General features: G+C 51.1%; 1 protein-coding gene across 5 annotated transcripts in view; it reads left to right on the forward strand.

Moving 5' to 3' along the window:
* The window catches only part of SMARCA4 (SWI/SNF related BAF chromatin remodeling complex subunit ATPase 4), a 90,371-nt gene extending 75,782 nt beyond the window's left edge, over window positions 1-14,589 (forward strand). For 3 of the 5 annotated variants that reach the window (XM_019659297.1, XM_019659295.1, XM_019659299.1), the window contains 5 exons: window positions 10,918-11,026; window positions 11,352-11,453; window positions 12,194-12,326; window positions 12,519-12,661; window positions 14,073-14,589. In XM_019659297.1, coding sequence (XP_019514842.1) covers window positions 10,918-11,026; window positions 11,352-11,453; window positions 12,194-12,326; window positions 12,519-12,661; window positions 14,073-14,105 — 520 coding nt within the window. In that variant the 3' untranslated portion in view covers window positions 14,106-14,589. The remainder of the gene's footprint in view (window positions 1-10,917; window positions 11,027-11,351; window positions 11,454-12,193; window positions 12,327-12,518; window positions 12,662-14,072) is intronic. The other 2 variants (XM_019659296.1, XM_019659300.1) reach the window with 1 other exon arrangement.
* Window positions 14,590-19,217: the final 4,628 nt, after the last annotated feature.

A 19,217-nucleotide genomic window follows, 5' to 3' on the forward strand; every position in this document is an offset into this window, starting at 1 on the left:
AAGAGCACAATGATAATACTAACATGGGCCAGTGAAGCGACATCCTCCACAACTAGACTAAAGAACAAAAGGACAGCAACTTGTCTGTTCCTCTTCCTCCGAGTCCCCAATGCTGTTCCCCTCCCCGAATTCCTCAATAAAATCTTTAAAAAAAAAAAAGTTTTCTGGAACCCAATTATAATTAGCTAAATTCTATACTTGAGTTAAATCTGGAGTCTAAGGAGAGAGTGAATTGTTATAGGTTGGTTCCTCCTGGGCGCCAAAGAATGATTTCATGATGTTGTCAGTGTTTGGATTTAGTCAGGACCCTGCTTTGCGGAGCAGGAGGACGTGGTGTCGCTGACACTGTCCCCAGTGACCACAGGTGGGAGCCAGGGTTGCACCTTGATGAGCTGACTCAGTGGAAGTAGCCCAGCTGTGCCTCTGCTGTGTGTCTGAGCAGGGCCTGCCTTCCGTCAGCTTGGCATCACTCTGGATGTTGCTTTTCACTGTTTATTCAAGATCTACCCCCAGCTGTATTTAAATACTAGTGCAGTCTTGTATGATAGCCCCTTTGTATTTACATACTCATCTACATGAACATTACGTCCTGTCTTGGAAGCTTCGCTTCCTTCACGCCTCCCTGTGAGTGGCACTTCCTGGAGTTGTGCAGCATCTGGCCTTCACAGCCTCAACCCTCTACTGGGTTGCAGTGCGAATTTACTTCACACTGTGGGGCCACAGCGGGAAAGCTTGCAGAAAGCTTACTGTGCCTGTGCCAGCTCCTGGAGAAGTGCCTCATAAGCAGAGCCTGAAGACGAGCAGGGGCCCACCAGAGGAAGACGAGGGAATAAGTGTCACGGGCAGAGGGGTCAGCATATGCCAAGGCCTGGAGGCTAAGTGCACAAGTTTCTCAGGCCCAGAGGAAGCTGAGGGGCCCCCAGAGGGGCCAAACCAGCATGCAGGGCCTGGTGACTGGAAATCTCAAATGGCATCAGAGGACTCGCTGGTCAACAGCCAGAATTAAGGAATTCAGTTGGAAGTAGGAATTTGCACTTACATCCAAGTAAGTCAGGCACAGGCTTCTGGATCATGTCTGGGACCTTGTCTTGGGGCTGTGCGTGCTGCCGATTGTGTCTTTGCCCCTTGATCCTTCAGAAGCATTCAGACACTGTCTCCACATGCCAGTCTGCAGGAATGTGCTGTGGGTCACACCCCTTGTGGCCTTGGGAAAGGTTTCAGAGAAGTACATCTGCTGGAGATACTGCCTCAGCAGTCAGCCTCCAGAGGACCCCATAGAACCTTCTCCGCTCTCCCCAGGCCACAGAAGGAGCTCAACTACTACCAGCTATAGGGCAGAATCACCTCCTCTGTAAAGACTGCATATGGGGCAGTGGAGGCGTGTCAGCACCAAGCCTCCTGAACTTGATCATGCTGAGATCACAGAAGAGAACATCCTTGTTCTTAGAAGACACTCGCAACTTGTGCTCAGACAGCTCAGAAAGGTGGTGATGTGTACAGGCCGCCCAGGCTAAGCTCCCCATGGCTGAACCCCACTAGAGAGGCCCTCTGGGTCCCCTTCCCGCTGCCAGAAACAGGCAGCTGCTCTGTAGGTACTATGGGACTTGAATGTCCCAAAGATTTGGCTTCAACATACATTTCTCTGTCTCAGTTTCCAAATCTGAAGCACAAAGTGGAAGCCCCTATGTGGGGCTATGGAGACCCCCAGTGAGATAACGTGGGACAGGCATGCAGCCCAGAGATCAGCTCCACATCCATTGTGGGTGAAGAAGGGCACCAGCCAGATTTGTGGTGGCCCTTGGCGGCCCAGGCCTGGGCCTGGCGGCACTTTCCCTCTGCTCTTGCACTTCCTTGATTAAAACAAAAAAGAAGGTGACTCTTCAGATTTGAAATGTTATGCCTTGATTTCCAAGAAAAACTGGAACAACGTAACAAGCCCCAGGGAAGGTTGTCAGGCTGAAGCACTCTGCAGGAGAGGTCACTGTGCTTGGCTCTTATCCCCTTAGGATAGGCCCTTGAGGGGGAGGGAGAGGCCAGAGGGCAGGCGGTGTGGGAGCCCTTCCTGGAAGGGGCAGGGAGGCCCCAGGGTTCTCTAGCTTCAGCCTTTGGAAGGCCAGAATAGTCCTTCATCTGGAGCCTGAGCTCAGAATGAGCGCGCTCCAGAAGGAGGAGGTGGGCCTCTGCCTGCGGGTCCAGGACTGAGGTCGGCCCTATCTGCTCGGCACCCAATCTGGAACCTGGCATAAGAGGCACCAAGGTGTGAGATAGCTTGAGAACAGTGTGATCGCCAGCGTCAAACCCTGGGCCAGCCTGAGCGTGGGCGCAGGCCAGGCTAAGGGCCCAGTGGAGCTCAGAGCCACAGGAAGATTAGCCAGGATAGCCTTGGGGAGCCATGCAGAGGTTCTGAGCCTGCCACAGAATTTGCTGGAAGAAGCTCTGCTGACCTTATCAGACTGATTCTACCCCCAGGACTTAGCTCTCTGCCGGTGATCACCATGGTAGAGACAGAACATGCCAAAAAAAAAAGAGGACAACAGGTTTAGAAGAGTCTTAAAACTAGAATTACATAAAGCTTCAAACAGGACAGGGCAGATACCTGGACTCTGGAAACAAATAGATTTGTGTGAGCAGGTCGCACCTAGAGCCCTGCCCCTCTGCCTCCCTTAGAAACCCTTCCACGTGAGATCCTTCTAAAGCAGGGGTCGGCAAACGGCGGCTCGCGAGCCGTATGCAACTCTTTGGGTACGTTCCATCTCAAAAATTTGCCGACCCCTGGAAGAGCCAATCCTGTCCCTCAAAGTTTTGCGAGACCTATGAAACAAATGAAATCACCATTATGTGAATAATATCCTTTAAAAATTTTGTGAATGAAACTATGATAGTTTTATTTTCATTTTCAGTTTTACTTCAGAGCCACATGTACGTACCCAGAGAGCCACATGTGGCTCACGAGCCACAGTTTGCGGCAACCCCTGGCAGCTCTTCCGTTTCAAAAGTTTGCCGACCCCTGTTCTAAAGTGCGCAGTGCATTTCAGCAGGTTTGTGCTACTTCTGTGTGCAGGGAAACAGTAGAGATGTTCGTGAAAGGAGGATAGAAAACAGGTAACACAGGCGGTATAAAATGGAATATTCAAAAGGGCTAAAAAATGAAAGAAAGGAAAAGGATGTGAAAACAGGTCGGAAGACAATGTTGAGTAAATGAGAAATTTAAAAATCGGTAAAACTTAAAACTAAGCCAAGAGACAGATAAGAGGATAGAAAGATGAATTGAGAAACGTTGAACTTCTGAGGTGAACCTAGTAAAAAATGGAAGTTAGCTAAGCTTAAAAATTAACAGGAGGAAGGAAGAGAGAGTGAGTTGTGAGGCTCTCCAGATAGGTGTTGAGGTGGGTCCATCAGCCCCTCACCGCAGCAGCAGTTTCCCAGCCTGCTGAGCCCCAGGCACACCTCTACCCCTTCTCTGGATAGACCAGAGAACCCCCGGCACCCTGGGTTCCCAGTGTGGGGATCCTGCAGTCCTTAGGCTTGAGGCTTCCTCTTCCGTGGGCCTGCTCAGCGCTTCGGGAGCCGCTGACACTGATTAATTCAGAAAAGCAACCCTGCTTCTCTAGGCTACTGCCCCCCAGCCCTGCACAAAGCGGCCTTGGACCTCCCCTCCCTGCACTCGTAGGGCCAACTCCGCCTGCCTCTAAGAAATGCCCTCTGCAGTGCCATAAACCCGTCATGGGTGCTCCATTCGTTGTCCTGGTCAACCACAGCTAATACCTTCTGAAAGCCTGTCACAGCAGAACACAGCACAGTGCCAGCCCTTGTGGTATTCACAGCCTGCTTGGGGAAGCCAGCATGTACACACAGAATAGATAGATGCCACACTTGGGAGCATGCCCGGATTATGATGCGGCTTCTGCCCCTTGCTCTGTGACTCTGGGCCTTCCATCTCTCCTCCAAAGCTCAGGGTCTGGCCTCCAAAATAAGGATTTCAAACTGAGTGGTTTCCCAGCTTAGGTTATTGGGGGCGGGGGTGTCAGGGTTTCTTTAAAATGAAATTTGGATTTTATTGTTGGACTGTGTTAAGAAACATGCATCCCCCAGATGTGTCATTGGCTCATTTGAAACTCAGCTTATTGAACACTTAATCACCATCAGAACCTCCAGCCAGTCTAGCCCTCTGCACAGATCCCACAACAGAGCTTCCCCAAACCTTCTCTTTACAGGAAGAGTGTGCTGACTGACAGTGCAGGGCGGGCGGCCTACAGACCATTCTCATTGGCAGGCTCCTTGGTGAATATAATTTCCTTTCACTCGTGCTTAGTCAGGATTTTTTCTGTATTGCAGAGCCGTAAATCCAACACTGAGATTGATCTTTTAGGGGTGGATGGATGTCCAGCAGGTGGAGGCTCTTAATAGATATTTTTACGTAAATGGATCTGCCCCAGATTGCTCACTTTTCTAATCATCAAGATATCCTTGACTCAGTAATGTGTCCAAAAATTGAACCTAAGAAATAATTCTGTACTAGTACAAGTACCTTTTCAATGTGTTTCATTATTTCATTTTCATATTTCAGTTATGAAGTACCTTATGAGATTCTGTTTCAGATAAATGTTCTGCTAAATCAATCTTGAAAATTCTGAGCTGCTCATATGCAGGGCCCTGAGCTGCTCATATCCATCTGGCTCAGTTCACTGATTGAGAGTCAAAAGAGAAAGTCACTGAAAGATGTCATTGGAAGATGGTGAAGTGGACTCCAGGAAGGAAAGCAGGGCTGAGGGACAGAGGGATTTATTCCAGGCAGATCGGGACCACTTCCCTACTTGACAAGTAGGATCTGTCTTGAGCTCCATCTTCAGATGGTTGCTTGTGCCTGGCTGAGGCCATGGGAACTCAAGGCATAGTGCCGTGTTCCATTTTTGGTGTCTGCTCTGGTCAGAGGATGCAGAGAAGTGAGGACACCAAGCAATATGTTGCCATCACTGTTAAACACATTCTTTCTCTAGTTTTCACATCAGGGGTCAGCAAATCTGCAAATCAGCAAAAAACAAATCTGACCCACCTGCTGTGTATGTATACTGTGAATTAAGAATGTTTTTATTTAGATGATTTGGAGAGAATTAAAAGGAGAATACTATCATGATGTGAACTTATATGAAATTCGAATTTCAGAGTTTATAAATGTAGTTTTATTGGAACACACCCAGAGCCCATTTGCCTACATAAAGTCAGTGGCTGCTTTTGTATAACAATGGCAGACTTGAGTAATTGCAACAGATATAGTATGACGCCCAAAGCCTAAATTATTTACAGAAAAGGTTTGCTGACCCTTCATTTAGAGCAGTATATGCAAAAGGGTTGGGGAGTCCCTGACTTAGCCTAAGGGACCTCTGCTCAAGTCCTGCCTGCCACCCTTTTTCTGTGTGTCTGGCCAGCTTGCAGAGCCTCTGGTTTTTCCATCTGTTTAGAGAGGGGTGTGGGTGGGTGATCCCTCAGATACTGAGAATCCGTGGTTCTGCCCTATTCAGGGCGCTGCTGGTCTCCTGATGCTGTTTGTTTCTTCTCTGTGTGTTATAATTTTATTTAAAGGACAAATACAATACTATACTCAAAGGGATGTGTCATTTTGGACTTTTTGGCTCTATATGTCAGGAACCCAGTTTAAGTCCCGCAGCAGAGTAGGGACTCCTTTGTCTAGTTCTTGAGGCCCAGAGTCATCAGCCATCTCTCTCCTCCCACACAGTTCTCACAGCTGAATCATGGCTACCACAGCTCTGGGTCCCTCCTCAAGGCCTCATACCCCAAAAGGAAAGAGACTGTTGCCTCCCTAAGTCCTGGTAGAAAATCAAAGGGCTCTCATTGGTTGGCTGTGTTTCAGTCCCTTGCCTGGACCAATCACTGAGGTCAGATGTGAGGTGCTGTGCTTGGTCCTGTCTGAGTCCTGGGAGAGGATGCTACTCAATGGTGGGTAGTCCCACCAGCACCCAGAGTTGGTGTAGGGGAAGGCACATTTCCATAGAGTGGCAGACACTGTCTCGGCAAGTTAAATAATAAGGGTTCCCACAAGGGCTATTCGGGCCCCAAGAAGAAGGGCTTGTGAAACGACACAAGACCTTGGTCTCTCTGAGCCTCTCCTGCATCTCACATCCTGTTGTAATGATGGGGACGGTCATAACGAGGTTGAGGAAAGTCCTTGCTACGAGAGCTGACATCTAGAGGCAGGAGAGAATAATGTCATCATCGTTCTTATCATCAATATGCATTATCAGCAGCGCAGCCACTGTTGTTGTTGCCCAACCAGATGATAGCCAGGCTGGAGGCTTTGGGGCCATGGCGGGCACTTCCTTCATGTCTAAATGAGGGTCATGGAGCTGATTTTGACAGCCTCAGGATTTTTCCAGACTCCTTCATTCCCATCCCCACCCTTACCAGGGCAGGCGGACACAGAACAGGGCCAGGGATGGACTTCCAAGCAACTCTGTCTGCAGAAGCTTCTTCAGAGCAAGTCTCACAAGCAGGAAGCTGACGCTGCATGCCCTCTGTGCAGCAGGACTCCTGGTAGTTGCTGCCAGAGTCTTTTCTGGAACAGGGTGGTGTATAACTGACCACACGGGATTTAAGGGTTAATGAGGCACCGTGGTTAGAGGTAACCTTGGGTTCAAACCCTGCCCCGTGACCCTGAGACTTTCACCCTGAGCTTTTTCTTCCTCCATTCAACCAATGTTTATTGAGCACCTACTGTCTACTAGGCTTTGTTCCAGGTGCTGAAGATAGAGCAGTGCGTAAAACAGGCAAGGTCCTGCCCTCATTTATGTTCTAGGTGTGGTGGGGTGGATGGTAACTTCTATGGACAGAAACTAATCAGGGCAACTGGCCTCATAGCTAATGCAAAAAGGTGAAAATATCAAAGCTTCTAAGAAAACGCTGTAGCTCTGTGACCTTGGGGTAGGCAAAGATTTCTGTGATAGGACAGGAGAAACATCAAGGATAGAAGGAAATATTGATGAATTAGACTGATTAAAACTAAGATCCATTCACCAAAAGACCATCAAGAGAGTAGGAAGACACACCATAGACTAGAGAAGGTGTTTGCAATCAGTGTGACCCACAGAGAACTCGGGGAAGCAAAGACATGGACAGGGACTGCCTGAAAGAGGCTGCCAGCTGACCGGTGCGCCTGTGAAAAGGTGCTCGGCTTCACGCTCATCAAGGAAATAGGAATTAAAACCTCAGGGATATAGCAATTCACACCTGAGGTGTCAAACAGCCCCATCGAGTAGTGACAGGAGCAAGTGTCTGCCCAGAACCACAGTGGCCCACCAGCGGCTGGAGGGGTGGACTCGCGCTCAGTAGCTGCCAAAACTGAGCATCCCCCACCCTGTGCCCAGGCGCTTCCACCCCCAGGGAAGTGGCCTGAGAGATGCGAGTCCACAGCCTCTTGCTTCTTTTTTTTTTTAAAGATTATTTTATTGGGGAATTGGGGGAGGGGAACAGACAAGTTGCTGTCGTTTTGTTCTTCAGTCTAGTTGTGGAGGACGTTGTTTCACTGGCCCAAGTTGGCACCATCATTGTGCTTTTCACTGGCCCTCATATGTGGGATCTGAACCGGGGCCCTCTGGTGTCCCAAGCCAGTTCTTAACCATCGCGCCACTCAGCCGGCCTGCCTCTTGCTTCTTAATATCCCAAACCAGACACAGCCTGGGTACCCCTCAACAGCAGATGGGCAAGTGGACCATGGCAGGTGCCCACTCTGGGGCACAAAGCAGTTATCTAAACGTGTGAGCATGCGCCAACAGGGATAAGTCCCACAGATGGTGATGTGGGGATGGGTGCTTCCAGGCCGGGGAGCTCTCACACTGTGTGATTCCATAACATTCAGAAGAGGTCAAACTCAGCTGGTGTGGAATGTCAGGGAGGCTCACAGGAGCCCCAGATCGCTCAGGGAGTTGAGCTTGAGCACTGAAGATCTATACCTTTGTCTAACAGCTCCAGCCTCACTTTTTAAGAGTTGTGAGGGCTAGGTGGACTAGAGTCAGAGCACTCGCAGGAGAGGTGACTTGTTCTGAGGTTAGGGTGGGAGTCTGGGTTCTTTGGGAGAGCAGTGGTGTCATGGGCCCAAAGGTGTGTGTGAGGAGGTGCAGAGAGGGATGCTGACGTCAGAGGCCATGGGCAGCCCATCCTGGAGGAACATGGGACCATCAGAAGGACTTCGGGATTTATTCCCAGGATGTGGGGAGCTGTGGGGTGTCCATGTCTGATACAGAGGTGAGGAGGGTCGGTGAGTAAGCCTGCATGGCTCTTGGCCCCAAGTGTGTTACAGCAGCCCCTGGTTGGGGGGCTGGGGGAGGGTCTCTCCAGGGAACTAATGAGCAATTAAAGTCTTTCGGCAGTGGCCTTCCAAGAGGTCTGGGCTGTCTGAGAGCAGATAATTTTAAAAAGTCCCCCTTGGTCCTGGCGCTTGTCCCTCCCTCACGTACACCCACTTTCAGGCCATCGGCACTCAGAGCTTGTGGCAGCAAACGGGTTGTCGGGCCTGGGGCTAGGTGTGCATTTATTCCTCAAGGACACAATTTCCCCAAAGGTTTATAAGAGGAGGACTTGTTTCTCCCCATTCTTTTCTATCAAACAATTTCTTAGCCTAGCAGGAGGAAGGGTTTTCTTAAGAAACTTTCTGCTGTATTACAGCACTAGAATCCCATTTTCGGGGCTCCCTGGAGGCCAGCCACCTATGTGGATGTCACAGTAGACGGGGCTGTGAGCAGGGCTTTTCAAGCTGGGAGGCTACCCATGAGTGGGCTGTGAAATGAATTTTGTGGGTCCCAACTGGCACTCTCAACAAAATTGAGTAGAAAACCTCAGAGTCCTTTGTACTTTTTATGGGAGACAGACTATCACCCTGTGGAACTTGTTATTTTAGCCCTGTGGATGGGAGTCCTGAGTCGGAGTGTAAAACGGAGGGCTCTGCTTAGAAGGTTTTATGGGGAGAGCCAGACATGTGCCGTTGAGTTGGGGGCGGGGGGGGGGGCGATCCAGGCTCTGCCTGAGCTTTAGGACCAGAGTTTTCCAGAGCAGAGCTGGGTTGACCTCTTTTCCCTTCGCCCCAATCCTGCTTATCCGTAGTGGAACAGCCAGCGTGTTTTGTTACCTGTTCTCAGTTTTGGAATTGACATAAATTCCAGTTGTCTATGGCCAAACCACCCACCAGCCAGTTCATGAGAGAAAAGAAACCTGTGCCTCTAGGGAGGGGCTCGCTGACTGGGAATGATGGCCTAGAGGTGGCATGCCCTCCCTTACCTGTGACAGCTGGGCCCCACACAGGGCAGGATGTGGCTGAAAACGCAGCCTGGAGGGGAAGCTACCACTTGCTGGCGTCCTCACATAACACTGGGAAGGGAAGCTTGGAAGGCACGGCCTAAGGTGGTCTGCGTCCGGCCAGGGCAGGCTGAACTTCTGCCTCATTGCAACAATTAGAATAACAGAGCTTGGTGAGAACCAGTATTAAAGTGTGCCTTGCCCAGAGCAAGGACTGAGTGATGGCGCTCGTCCAAGGCAAGCGAGGTGCAGGGACCAGGTTCTAACCCGGCTGTTGGGCCAGAGGTCTCATGATGCACAGAAACCCCAAGTGAGCAATAGGCCACCTGGGATCCAGCTGGGAACAGCCTCAGGGTGGCACTCCTGGCCAAGCTGCTCCTTAAGGACATTGTGAAATTGGAGCATCCAGGGACAAAACCCGAAAAGCAATTGTACTGTCTCTGCTGTCTTCCAAAATATTCGACAAAAACAAGAATGGGGTGCAATCAGGATGGGCAGGCAGCAGAATGGAGTGGGCGGGCTGCTCTGCCTTTTGAGAATAATCTTGAAAAGAAAATGAAACAAGTGGAGCAAAAGGGGCTTTTTAGCCCACTGGCAGCACTGGGCCCAGATTGACCGTCTCTGAGAAGTGACTGTGAAAAGCCTAACTGGTGAAGCAGCAGCAGGAGCCAGGGGCAATGGGTCAGACATTTTGGCTGCAGGACGTGGATGAAACCATGACCAGAGTATGTGGGCGCCTGGGTGAGGAAATGGCACCTGTAGAACAGGATTACCACCAAGTCACCAGCTCCCTGGACTGCAGCCCTGGGCCTCCGCTGCCTGTCTTAGGAGGCCCAGCGGGACCCCTGGGGCAGGTCAGGCAAGGCTGTGGGAACAGAAAGGGATGTCACACTAGCGTGTGTTGTTTTACCTCCTAGTGTTCCAGTCCTTGATGCGCCTGCTTACTCCCTCCTCAGGCCAACCCCAGGAGTGATGTCACCTCTGAGTTCCTGTCCCCAACACAGCCAGGCTCAGGTGTGGCATGACCTGCTGGCTCAGTTCACGGGTTCCTCCAAAAATGAGACCCAGGAGATGGTGCATGAGGCCCACCTGCCTCTCATGGCCACAAGTGGCACGTCTTTCCTCTGCTCCCTTTTGGAAAACAAGTGCTTTCTCAGTGAGAAGGACTAGAAAACAGCTTTCTGTCTTCCATTAACGTCTTGCCGGGGAAGATCTTCCCTCCTGCGGTTTTTGCAGAATGAAGTTCATTGCTCTTAAATGCTCCCCACGAGAGACACATAACATGCTTGTGTGTGGGGGGGGGGGGTTACACCACATGCTTGTAAAAAGTCACCTCTCTGAAAACGCTGGCACTTAATGCTCCCAGCATGAGCAAACTGATTTTTGCATTGTGCATAATTATGATCTTTCAAGTGCCAAGGCCTCTCTGTGCGTGATTGCCTCTCAGAAATGTTCTAGAACTCTCAAGACAACACGTGTACAGGAAAGAACTCCCAGGTTGGCTTTGACTGTCCTCTTAACAATGGAGCGTAGCCCGGTGGGGACTGCCGGACGGGATAGGGGCTGTCCTAGTGGGCAGGGTCTGTGAGTGATGCCCACCGTGTCCCCTTGCAGTAGTAGTGGACGTCAGCTCAGTGAGGTCTTCATCCAGCTGCCCTCCCGCAAGGAGCTGCCCGAGTACTACGAGCTCATCCGCAAGCCCGTGGACTTTAAGAAGATTAAGGTAACCCCAGAGTGGGGTGGCGGGGTGGGCCTCTCACACAGCATTTAGGGGAGTCTGCCCCAGGCTTTTGGGGTTCCTCATGGCCTTGAGGGTCCCCAGGATGTGCCAACAGGCAGCCAGCATTTAGGGCTCCTTCATGGTTACCACAGCTCAGGCCTCAAGTGCGTGCAACTCTTGTGTTCCTTGGGTCTGGGCTTCCGAGCCTCCAGAGGAGCCTGGAGACTCAGCTGTGACCTGGTTAGGAGGGGGACTGCCAGCCCCTGAGTCCCCAGGCGAGAGGCAGGGTCCCGAGGTAAGGCTATTTCTCCCACCACTCCACCCACAGGAGCGCATCCGCAACCACAAGTACCGCAGCCTCAATGACCTGGAGAAGGACGTCATGCTGCTGTGCCAGAATGCGCAGACCTTCAACCTGGAAGGCTCCCTGGTGAGGATGCGGTGGGGGGCGCAGACCGGGGGTGGGGGAGGCACCCACTTTTGCAGCTACGCCTCAGACCAACATGCTCCTTGCTCCCTTTTGAATTGATTGGTTTAAAAATAATTCCCAGCAACTTTGAATATTTTACAAATTACAAAAGCAATATGTGTTCGTTATTGAAAAGGCAGAAAAATAAAGAGAGGTGAAATACAGAAAATAGACTCAGTCCCATCCATCTAGGATGGCCCTGTGAGTGATCCATGTATATCTTAGAATTTTATTTTGAATTCAGTAGCGGACTTGCTTGAAAATCCTGTGGATGTGGCCTTTCCTATGAGGAGATTAACAACACACACATAGCCTCAATGTAGCAGTTTGCCCAAGTGTGTTTGGGATAGGTGCCTTCTGGAAAAGAGATTTTACAGTTAGAAGCTTGGGGGAAATGCTGACTTAAGCGGGGCCTGCATTTCTAGTTACTGTAGACCTCAGACCCTTTGAAAGTGAATGCTTGCTGGGATTCTGGGGGAGGAAGGAACCTGCGGCTGTTTCTAAACGAACATACCTGACCTTTTGTCCAAGACAGTTTCATAACCCTGACGCGCGCTCTCGGACACCAATGGGGAAAGGATTATTGAGATGTCCCTCTGCCCCACATGGGCTGTCCTGGTCAGACCTGTGGCCCACGTGGGGTGGGATGGGGAGGCAGCTCCCATCGGGCCTCAGCCCACTCAAGCCCGTGTCTCCACCAGATCTACGAAGACTCCATTGTTCTACAGTCCGTTTTCACCAGCGTGCGGCAGAAGATAGAGAAAGAGGATGACAGTGAGGGCGAGGAGAGCGAGGAGGAGGAGGAGGGCGAGGAGGAAGGCTCGGAGTCTGAGTGTGAGTCCTGGGGTGCCTGGGTTGGGAGTGGGCCTTCCCGGGCCGGTTGGAATCTCGGGGTTCACACCTGCCTGTGAGAACCAGAGGCCCTGTGGCGCAGTCTCTTCACAGCCTCCCCAGCTCAGGAGGTGCCGTGGTCTCCCGAGCTCATATCTTCTTTCTTTTTTCCCCTCTTTCTGGTCCCCACCCCAGCCCGCTCAGTTAAAGTGAAGATCAAGCTGGGCCGGAAGGAGAAGGCACAGGATCGGCTGAAAGGGGGCCGCCGGCGGCCAAGCCGAGGGTCCCGGGCCAAGCCGGTGGTGAGCGACGACGACAGTGAGGAGGAGCAGGAGGAGGTGAGGCCCCAGGGCCCTGGGCAGGTGGGAACCAGTGTTTAGCAGCAGCCACATCATTGGAAGCCCTTCCCCATGCTACGTCACACTCCCTGTGAGGGTAGATGCTCTACCACCCCCACTGTACAGATGGGGAGACTGAGTCTCAGCGTTACCTGGCATGTAACTTAAGCCCAAGTCCATGTGACGCTTAGCACCAGTGGGCATCTGGGGGACAGGGTGGGCTTCCTGTTCCCACTGCAGCAGCCTGCAGAGCTGCCTGCCCAGGATGCCAGCCTGTCCTACCGCGACCCTGGGTTGGGCGGGGGGCGGTCTTTGTTGAGCCCAGGAGCGAGACACTGGGATTGAAGATGCCCCCATACAGTTCCTGTCCCCTCAGCATATGTCCTCCCAAGCAGACACAGTGCCATCCAGTCACAGCTGTCATGGTGTCCTAATCCCATGGGACACACACCATGTGTCCCAGGCCCCTGCTTACGGCTCTGTTCTGGCCTGCCTAGGAGGATTTCCAAACAACATTAGTGGGTTAAAAAAACAAAAACCCCTGGCTCTGCAGTTACAAAAACAATGCGGAACAAACACTGAATGGGGCTGAGTGGTTCCGCGGCGATGTGTGTCCCCTGGCATGAGCTGCAGTCCCCACAAACTGGGGAGAAGCCTCATGTTTGTCGAGCCCACGATGGACAGTTTCGGGGGGCAGACCCACTTGGTGGGTTTAAACAAGCTTTGTCCCCTGGTTCCAGTCCGGACACCTGACCCTTCCTTGCTGTGGGTCTGGGGCAGTTCCCTTCCCTCCTGAGCCTCAGTTTCCACTTCTACAGAGCTCATAGCCATGCTCAGGAAGTGCCATTTTGGTGTTGCTGTTCTCCTGTAGCCATTTGCGGTAACAGCAGAACCAAGTACCTTAGGATAGATCTGACCAAAGACATACATGACTTTATGCGGGTGTTAGTGACATCCTGACGGGGAAGGGTGGCCCGTGTTTCTGAAGAAGAGGTCTGGGCTATAACAGTGCCCCATGTGCCCAGTCCAGACCTCGCAGGCCATTTTGTGATCTTTACAGAGCTGCTTAAGATGTTTAAACAGATGAACCGAGATCTTAAGTGTCATGAACAGCCACAGTGGTTTTGAAGCCACGGGTCAGGAGCACAGGGACAGGGCAAACAGCAGTGGGACTCCCAGATCCTGAGGAGTCAGCATGGGCACAGGCCAGGCCTCAGGAGGAAAATGACTTTTGGGTGTAGTCGTGGCAGCAGGGCTGAGGCCAGAGGCCGCTCCACCTCGAGCCTCACGGTGCCTGTGCTGCTCACACACCCCCAGGAAGAGCGGCTCTGTTGCCCACATCGGTGTTTCAGTTTTAGGGAGCCCTCAAGGGTGCCAACTCATGCTCTCTCCTCCTGTGTCCCCCCCGCAGGACCGCTCAGGAAGTGGCAGTGAGGAAGACTGAGTCCCGACATTCCAGAGTCTTGACCCCGAGCCCCTCGTTGCAGAACCGAGACGGTGTAGCCCTTAGCAGTAATGGGTAGCAGCAGATGTAGTTTCAGACGTGGGGTAAACTGTATAAACGAAAATCTTCCATATTTATACGGCAGAGAAGATGTAGGACTGTTTGTGTCTGGCCCTGTCCTGGCATCAGTAGCATTTGTAACAGCATTAACTGTTTAAAATGACAAAAAAAAAAACACAAAATTGCGAATTGGGGAACACACGACATCTGTTTTTATTTTCCTTTCCTGGCAGTACTGTTGCGGCCCCAGTTTGGAATCACTGTAGTTTAAGCCGTGGATGCATGTGTGTAGCCGTCCACTCCTTGTACTGTATTTTATTGGACAGGTCACGCTCGCCGGGACCCGGGGTCCACAGGCCCGGCGGGGGTATGTCAGTGTCACTGGATGTCAAACAGTAATAAATTAAACCAACAACAAAACGCACAACCTTGCCTTCTTCTGGTGGCCTTGGCCCCGGCAGCCTGTGTGGAGCCTCGTGTCCTCTGTTCACCAGATCCCATGGGGCCTCTCACAGGGGAGGATCCTGAGGCCCAGGCAGAGGGAAAGGCCTCACCCAGGCCTCAGACTGCCTGACAGCAAGCTCAGGCGCCCGGCCCTACTGGGTATCACCGCCATTCCCCATCAGTCATTCAAGCCGGCCCTGCCTCACACACAGCAAGCAGCTCGGTCCATTCCCTACCTGCAGCCAAGGCGGGACTGGGGAGGTGGTCATGTGCACAGGCAGAGGCCACACAGTGGGCCGTGCCCTGATGATGAGGCCCGGGGCACGCAGGACCCCAGTGAACAGGAAGGGCTTCCAAGTCCAGAACCCCTTTGGCTTGTCTCTAACTTTCATCTCTTCAGTAAGACCTTTATTCCTGAGTCACTGTTGTCATACTTGCCTTAAATTCTTCAAACACAGTTTCCTTTGGTTCTTTGAACATATTTATAATGGCTGATTTGAAGGCCAACGTCTGGACCCCTTCAGAGAAAAGTTCTGTTTACTGCTTTTTGCCTCAGTGTAGGTCATACTTTCCTATTTCTTTGCATGTCTTGAATTTTTTTTATTCAAAAGTGGACATTTTAAATAGTATGTTGTAACAAGTCTGAGTTGATTCCTCCTACAGGGAGTTGTGGCGTTTTGCTTTGTTTTTTGTTTGTATAGTCATTGCTGAACTAACTGTAGGATCTGTCTCCCCCTCAGTGTGCAGCAACTGATGACTCTGCTCCATTTTTGGTTTTTGTTTTAATTCCTTATTTTCAATCCAGCTTCCTCTAGGAGTCACTCAGGTCAGCCAGTGATGGCTCAGAGGTGGTGCTCAAGTGGCCTGGACTCAGGCATTTTGCAGGTGAGACCTGCCTTTTCCCCTGCCTCTTGAGTTTTCTTACTCACGCACATGGCCTCCCGTTGAGCAAGCTGAGATGTGTGGATTGACGGGGCTCTCTCAAGCTCTCCTGAGCATGCCTGCAGACCTTCAGAACATATAGGCCCATCTGAGGCTGTCTGATTCCCTGGACCTCCTGGCAACCATGATCCCAACCTCGGGCTAGTTAGGAGACCTTGGTCTTGCCCATTTATTCCACTGTGAGATCTCTGCTGTTTCCAGTATGCCCAGGGGCCTGAGGTTTTGCCACTCAGCTCCAAATCAAGTCAGCACCACTGCCACAGTGTGTTTATGGTCTGGCAGACAGGAACTGGGAGTTCTACGCCAGGGGCAACCCCAGGCTAAACACCACAGTCTCCCACTGCTCGGCATTCAGTCGGGTTTCCTTGAATAAACAGTTTGTCACATGCCTTTGATAAACCTTCAGAATCCTGAAATGGTTGTTTTTGACAACTCTGTCTAGTTTTTTGGGGGTTTTTAAAAGATTTTATTGGGGAATCGGGGGAAGGGGAACAGACAAGTTGCTGTCGTTTTTGTTCTTCAGTCTAGTTGTGGAGGACATCGCTTCACTGGCCCATGTTGGTATGATCATTGCGTTCTTCCCGGGTGAGGCAGATTGGTCGCCGGCCTCTGGATGGCTGCTCATGGCAGCCCAGCTCCAGCTCGAGCTGTTGTTCACCATCTTAGCTGTAGAGGGCACAGTGTCACTAACCTTCATGTTGGATCCGAACCGGGGCCCTGTTGCTCAGAGCCGGCGTCCCAAGCCAGCTCTTAACCAACGCGCCACTCGGCCAGCCCAACTCTGTCTAGTTTTATTGTTGCTGTTAGCAGACTTTCCGGGATCCTCACTCCGTCATTTTGGAAATCCACATTTTTTTTCTTTGAATAGCTTTGACTTGACTTTAATAGATTTGCATTTATTTTAATGTTTACAGAAAATCAGTTCACCAAACCCTTGATTTCATGGTATTCAGAATGAGGTCAATTTAAAAATTGAGTCCTTTGAGAGGGAAAAAAGTACACGCAGAACTTGAAGATGAGAAAAATATGATGATATAGTTTGTTGGCGAATGGCAGCAAAATCCAAAGTAATATTGACTTTAGACATGACTTCATCTCTCTCTCGTGTCAGAATGTGGAGTTAGTGCCTCACAGTGTCAGAAAAAACTCCTTGTCTTGTTGCTTCACTATGTGCCACCCTTATGTCCAAAGTTGCCTCTTGGCCCAAAATGGCTGCTGGGGCTCTGTCTATCCATTCCACATTCCAGCTCTCAAGAAGGAGGCAAGTTGGGAGAAGAAGGGCCCACTCCACTGCACCCTTTAGAGACCCTCTCTGGAAACTGACACATCGCTCTTATGTGCCCCTTGGCCACAGTGTAATCAAATGGTCACGTCTAGCTGTATCACACTCTTCTTGGGAAGCTGAGAAATGCCACCTTTCCACTATTGCCTGTGTTCCAGCGGCGTCTGTTGCTGAGGGGCCAGGCATTGGGGGCCACATTCATGAAGCCTGAAGACGCAGGAAATGAGGTGTGAGCTCACTACCCACTTGTGGTTATCCCCAGTTTTCAGATGAAAAAACAGGCACAGAGGAGGGAAGCATTTGCCCGAGGCTGCACCCAGTCCTGGAACGGGTGGTTCTCAAGCTGTGCTCGACTTCCTTCCACTCCAGGTGGTCGTGGGTTTGAATCCTGGGCCTGCCACTTCCAGGCTGTGTGACCTTGGGCAGCTCTCTGCACTTCTCTCAGCCCATGGGGAGATAAGAAACCAAAAGATGCTCGGAAAGGTTTCTACTTCCTGACTGAGATGTTTCTGTGTTTTCTATGATGACAAAAGGAAAATAATTTTTATGAAGGGAATCATCAGGAGGAGTTAGTTTGGCTGATCATCCACCGGTGCAAAGCCAAGTGTCATGGTCACCCAGGGACACGTGCGCTGTGGGAGGGATGAGAGGTCAGGGCTGCAGGCTTCCTGGCCTGGCTCTTCCACATCAGCCTTGGCCTGAGGTCCTAGAACCAGCTTGGCCCTTGTATGGACACTGGCCACAAACCAGGGACCTCCATCAACCTGAACTGCCACTCCTGATGACAGCTGCTTGCTGCCTTCCCTCAACACCCATCTGTCTGGATGGCCCATCCCCTCCATGTCTGCTCTCCTGGCCAGTGCTTTCCTTCCCCATTTCTCCCAACAACCCTGCGGGATGGGGGTACTTTATTCCCATTTTGCAAATGACATGAGTAAGGCTCAGAGAGGTTGAGACGCTTACCGAAGGCCACACAGATTTGAGCCCAGGTTTGGGGGGGGCACAAGAGTCCTCAGGGAGAAAGATCCTGTCTGGGTCTGGCAGGGCGAAATGGCCCCATCGAAAGGGTGGTGGGTTGAGCAGTGGGGTGCAGGTCTCTCTGTCCTCAGGAATGCAGGGGAGGCCTCAGCAAGTCATGGGTGGGGATGTCCATGGAATGGCTGAAGGCTGAAATGTCAGATGTCAGGACAAGACATGGAGTGCCCTGACACAGCCAGGATTGGGAGGGGGCCAGTCAGGAAGAGTATGGGACTTAATATGTGACAGAATGCCACAATTGTGTATCTCCCGCCCCACCTGAGGTTCTAGAACCTTGCAGTTCCCCCCATCAAGACAGACTAATGCTCTTGGGTTTAGCTTGGGACTCACTGGTAACCCATGGAGAGCAGTGGAAGTGACACTGACTGCTGACACCAAGTCACCACAGCTTCTACCTTTGCTTGTTGGAACACACACTCCTGAAGCCACCAGCTGCCATGAAACAGCCCAGCTGCCATGTTGTGAGGAAGTCCAAACAAGCCCATGCTGAGACCACCCAGACCACATGAGAAAAAGATGGCTGGCCCATCTCCATCTGCTCCAGCTCTTTTCCCCCAGCTGTGTGCACCAGCCTAGTGGAGCCCTTCCTATATTCCTGACACAGAAACCAAGAGAGAGAATAAACTTCTTTTAAGCCACTAGCCTGTTAGGTGATTTCTTATGCAGTGACAGTAACTAGAACATCCTAAAACAACTTTTCCAATGACACAGGCCTAATTAAATCAACATGGAAAGATCTTTAGAGCATTGTTAAGGGTAGAAAAGCAAGCTGCACAATGAAATGTCCAGCACGATGCCATTTTTAGTGCACACACAGGATTCCAGATATTTGCTCTAGATCGTGTCACTGCCACATTTAGAGAAAGGTCTATCAGGATACACCCCAGACACCACATCCCAAACTGCTCTTATCCCTGGAGCCAAGGGATAAAAGGATGGAGTCGGGAGCATCTCCAAGTTGGTGAGGTTCTAGACACATGTTCATAAATTTTAAGAACCATTTCTAGATTCCTCACCAATGTTGAATTCAACAGAATAGTTGGGTTTTTAGTTTATGTCATGGTCTCAAAGATTTCTACTACCATAAGGCTATTTGTATCTTTCGGTGAATTAATACTTATGAGTTAGCCAAAGCCCAACTCATCACGTTCCTCTCACACCTGATTCTGCTCCTGTATCACCACCTCACAGGTGGCCCCAAAGGCCCCCAGCAATCCAAGTCAGCCGTCATTCCTTTCTTTCAGGCCCTACCATCCTGTCAGTCCCCCAGCTCAGTCCCTCCTTTCTAAGTAACTCTTCAATCCACCAACCTCTCCTCCACCCTTGGCCCCCACCTAGCCCACCAC

This window comes from Hipposideros armiger, unplaced genomic scaffold (genome assembly GCF_001890085.2).
Source record: "Hipposideros armiger isolate ML-2016 unplaced genomic scaffold, ASM189008v1 scaffold_298, whole genome shotgun sequence".
In the NCBI taxonomy this organism is placed as follows: domain Eukaryota; kingdom Metazoa; phylum Chordata; class Mammalia; order Chiroptera; family Hipposideridae; genus Hipposideros; species Hipposideros armiger.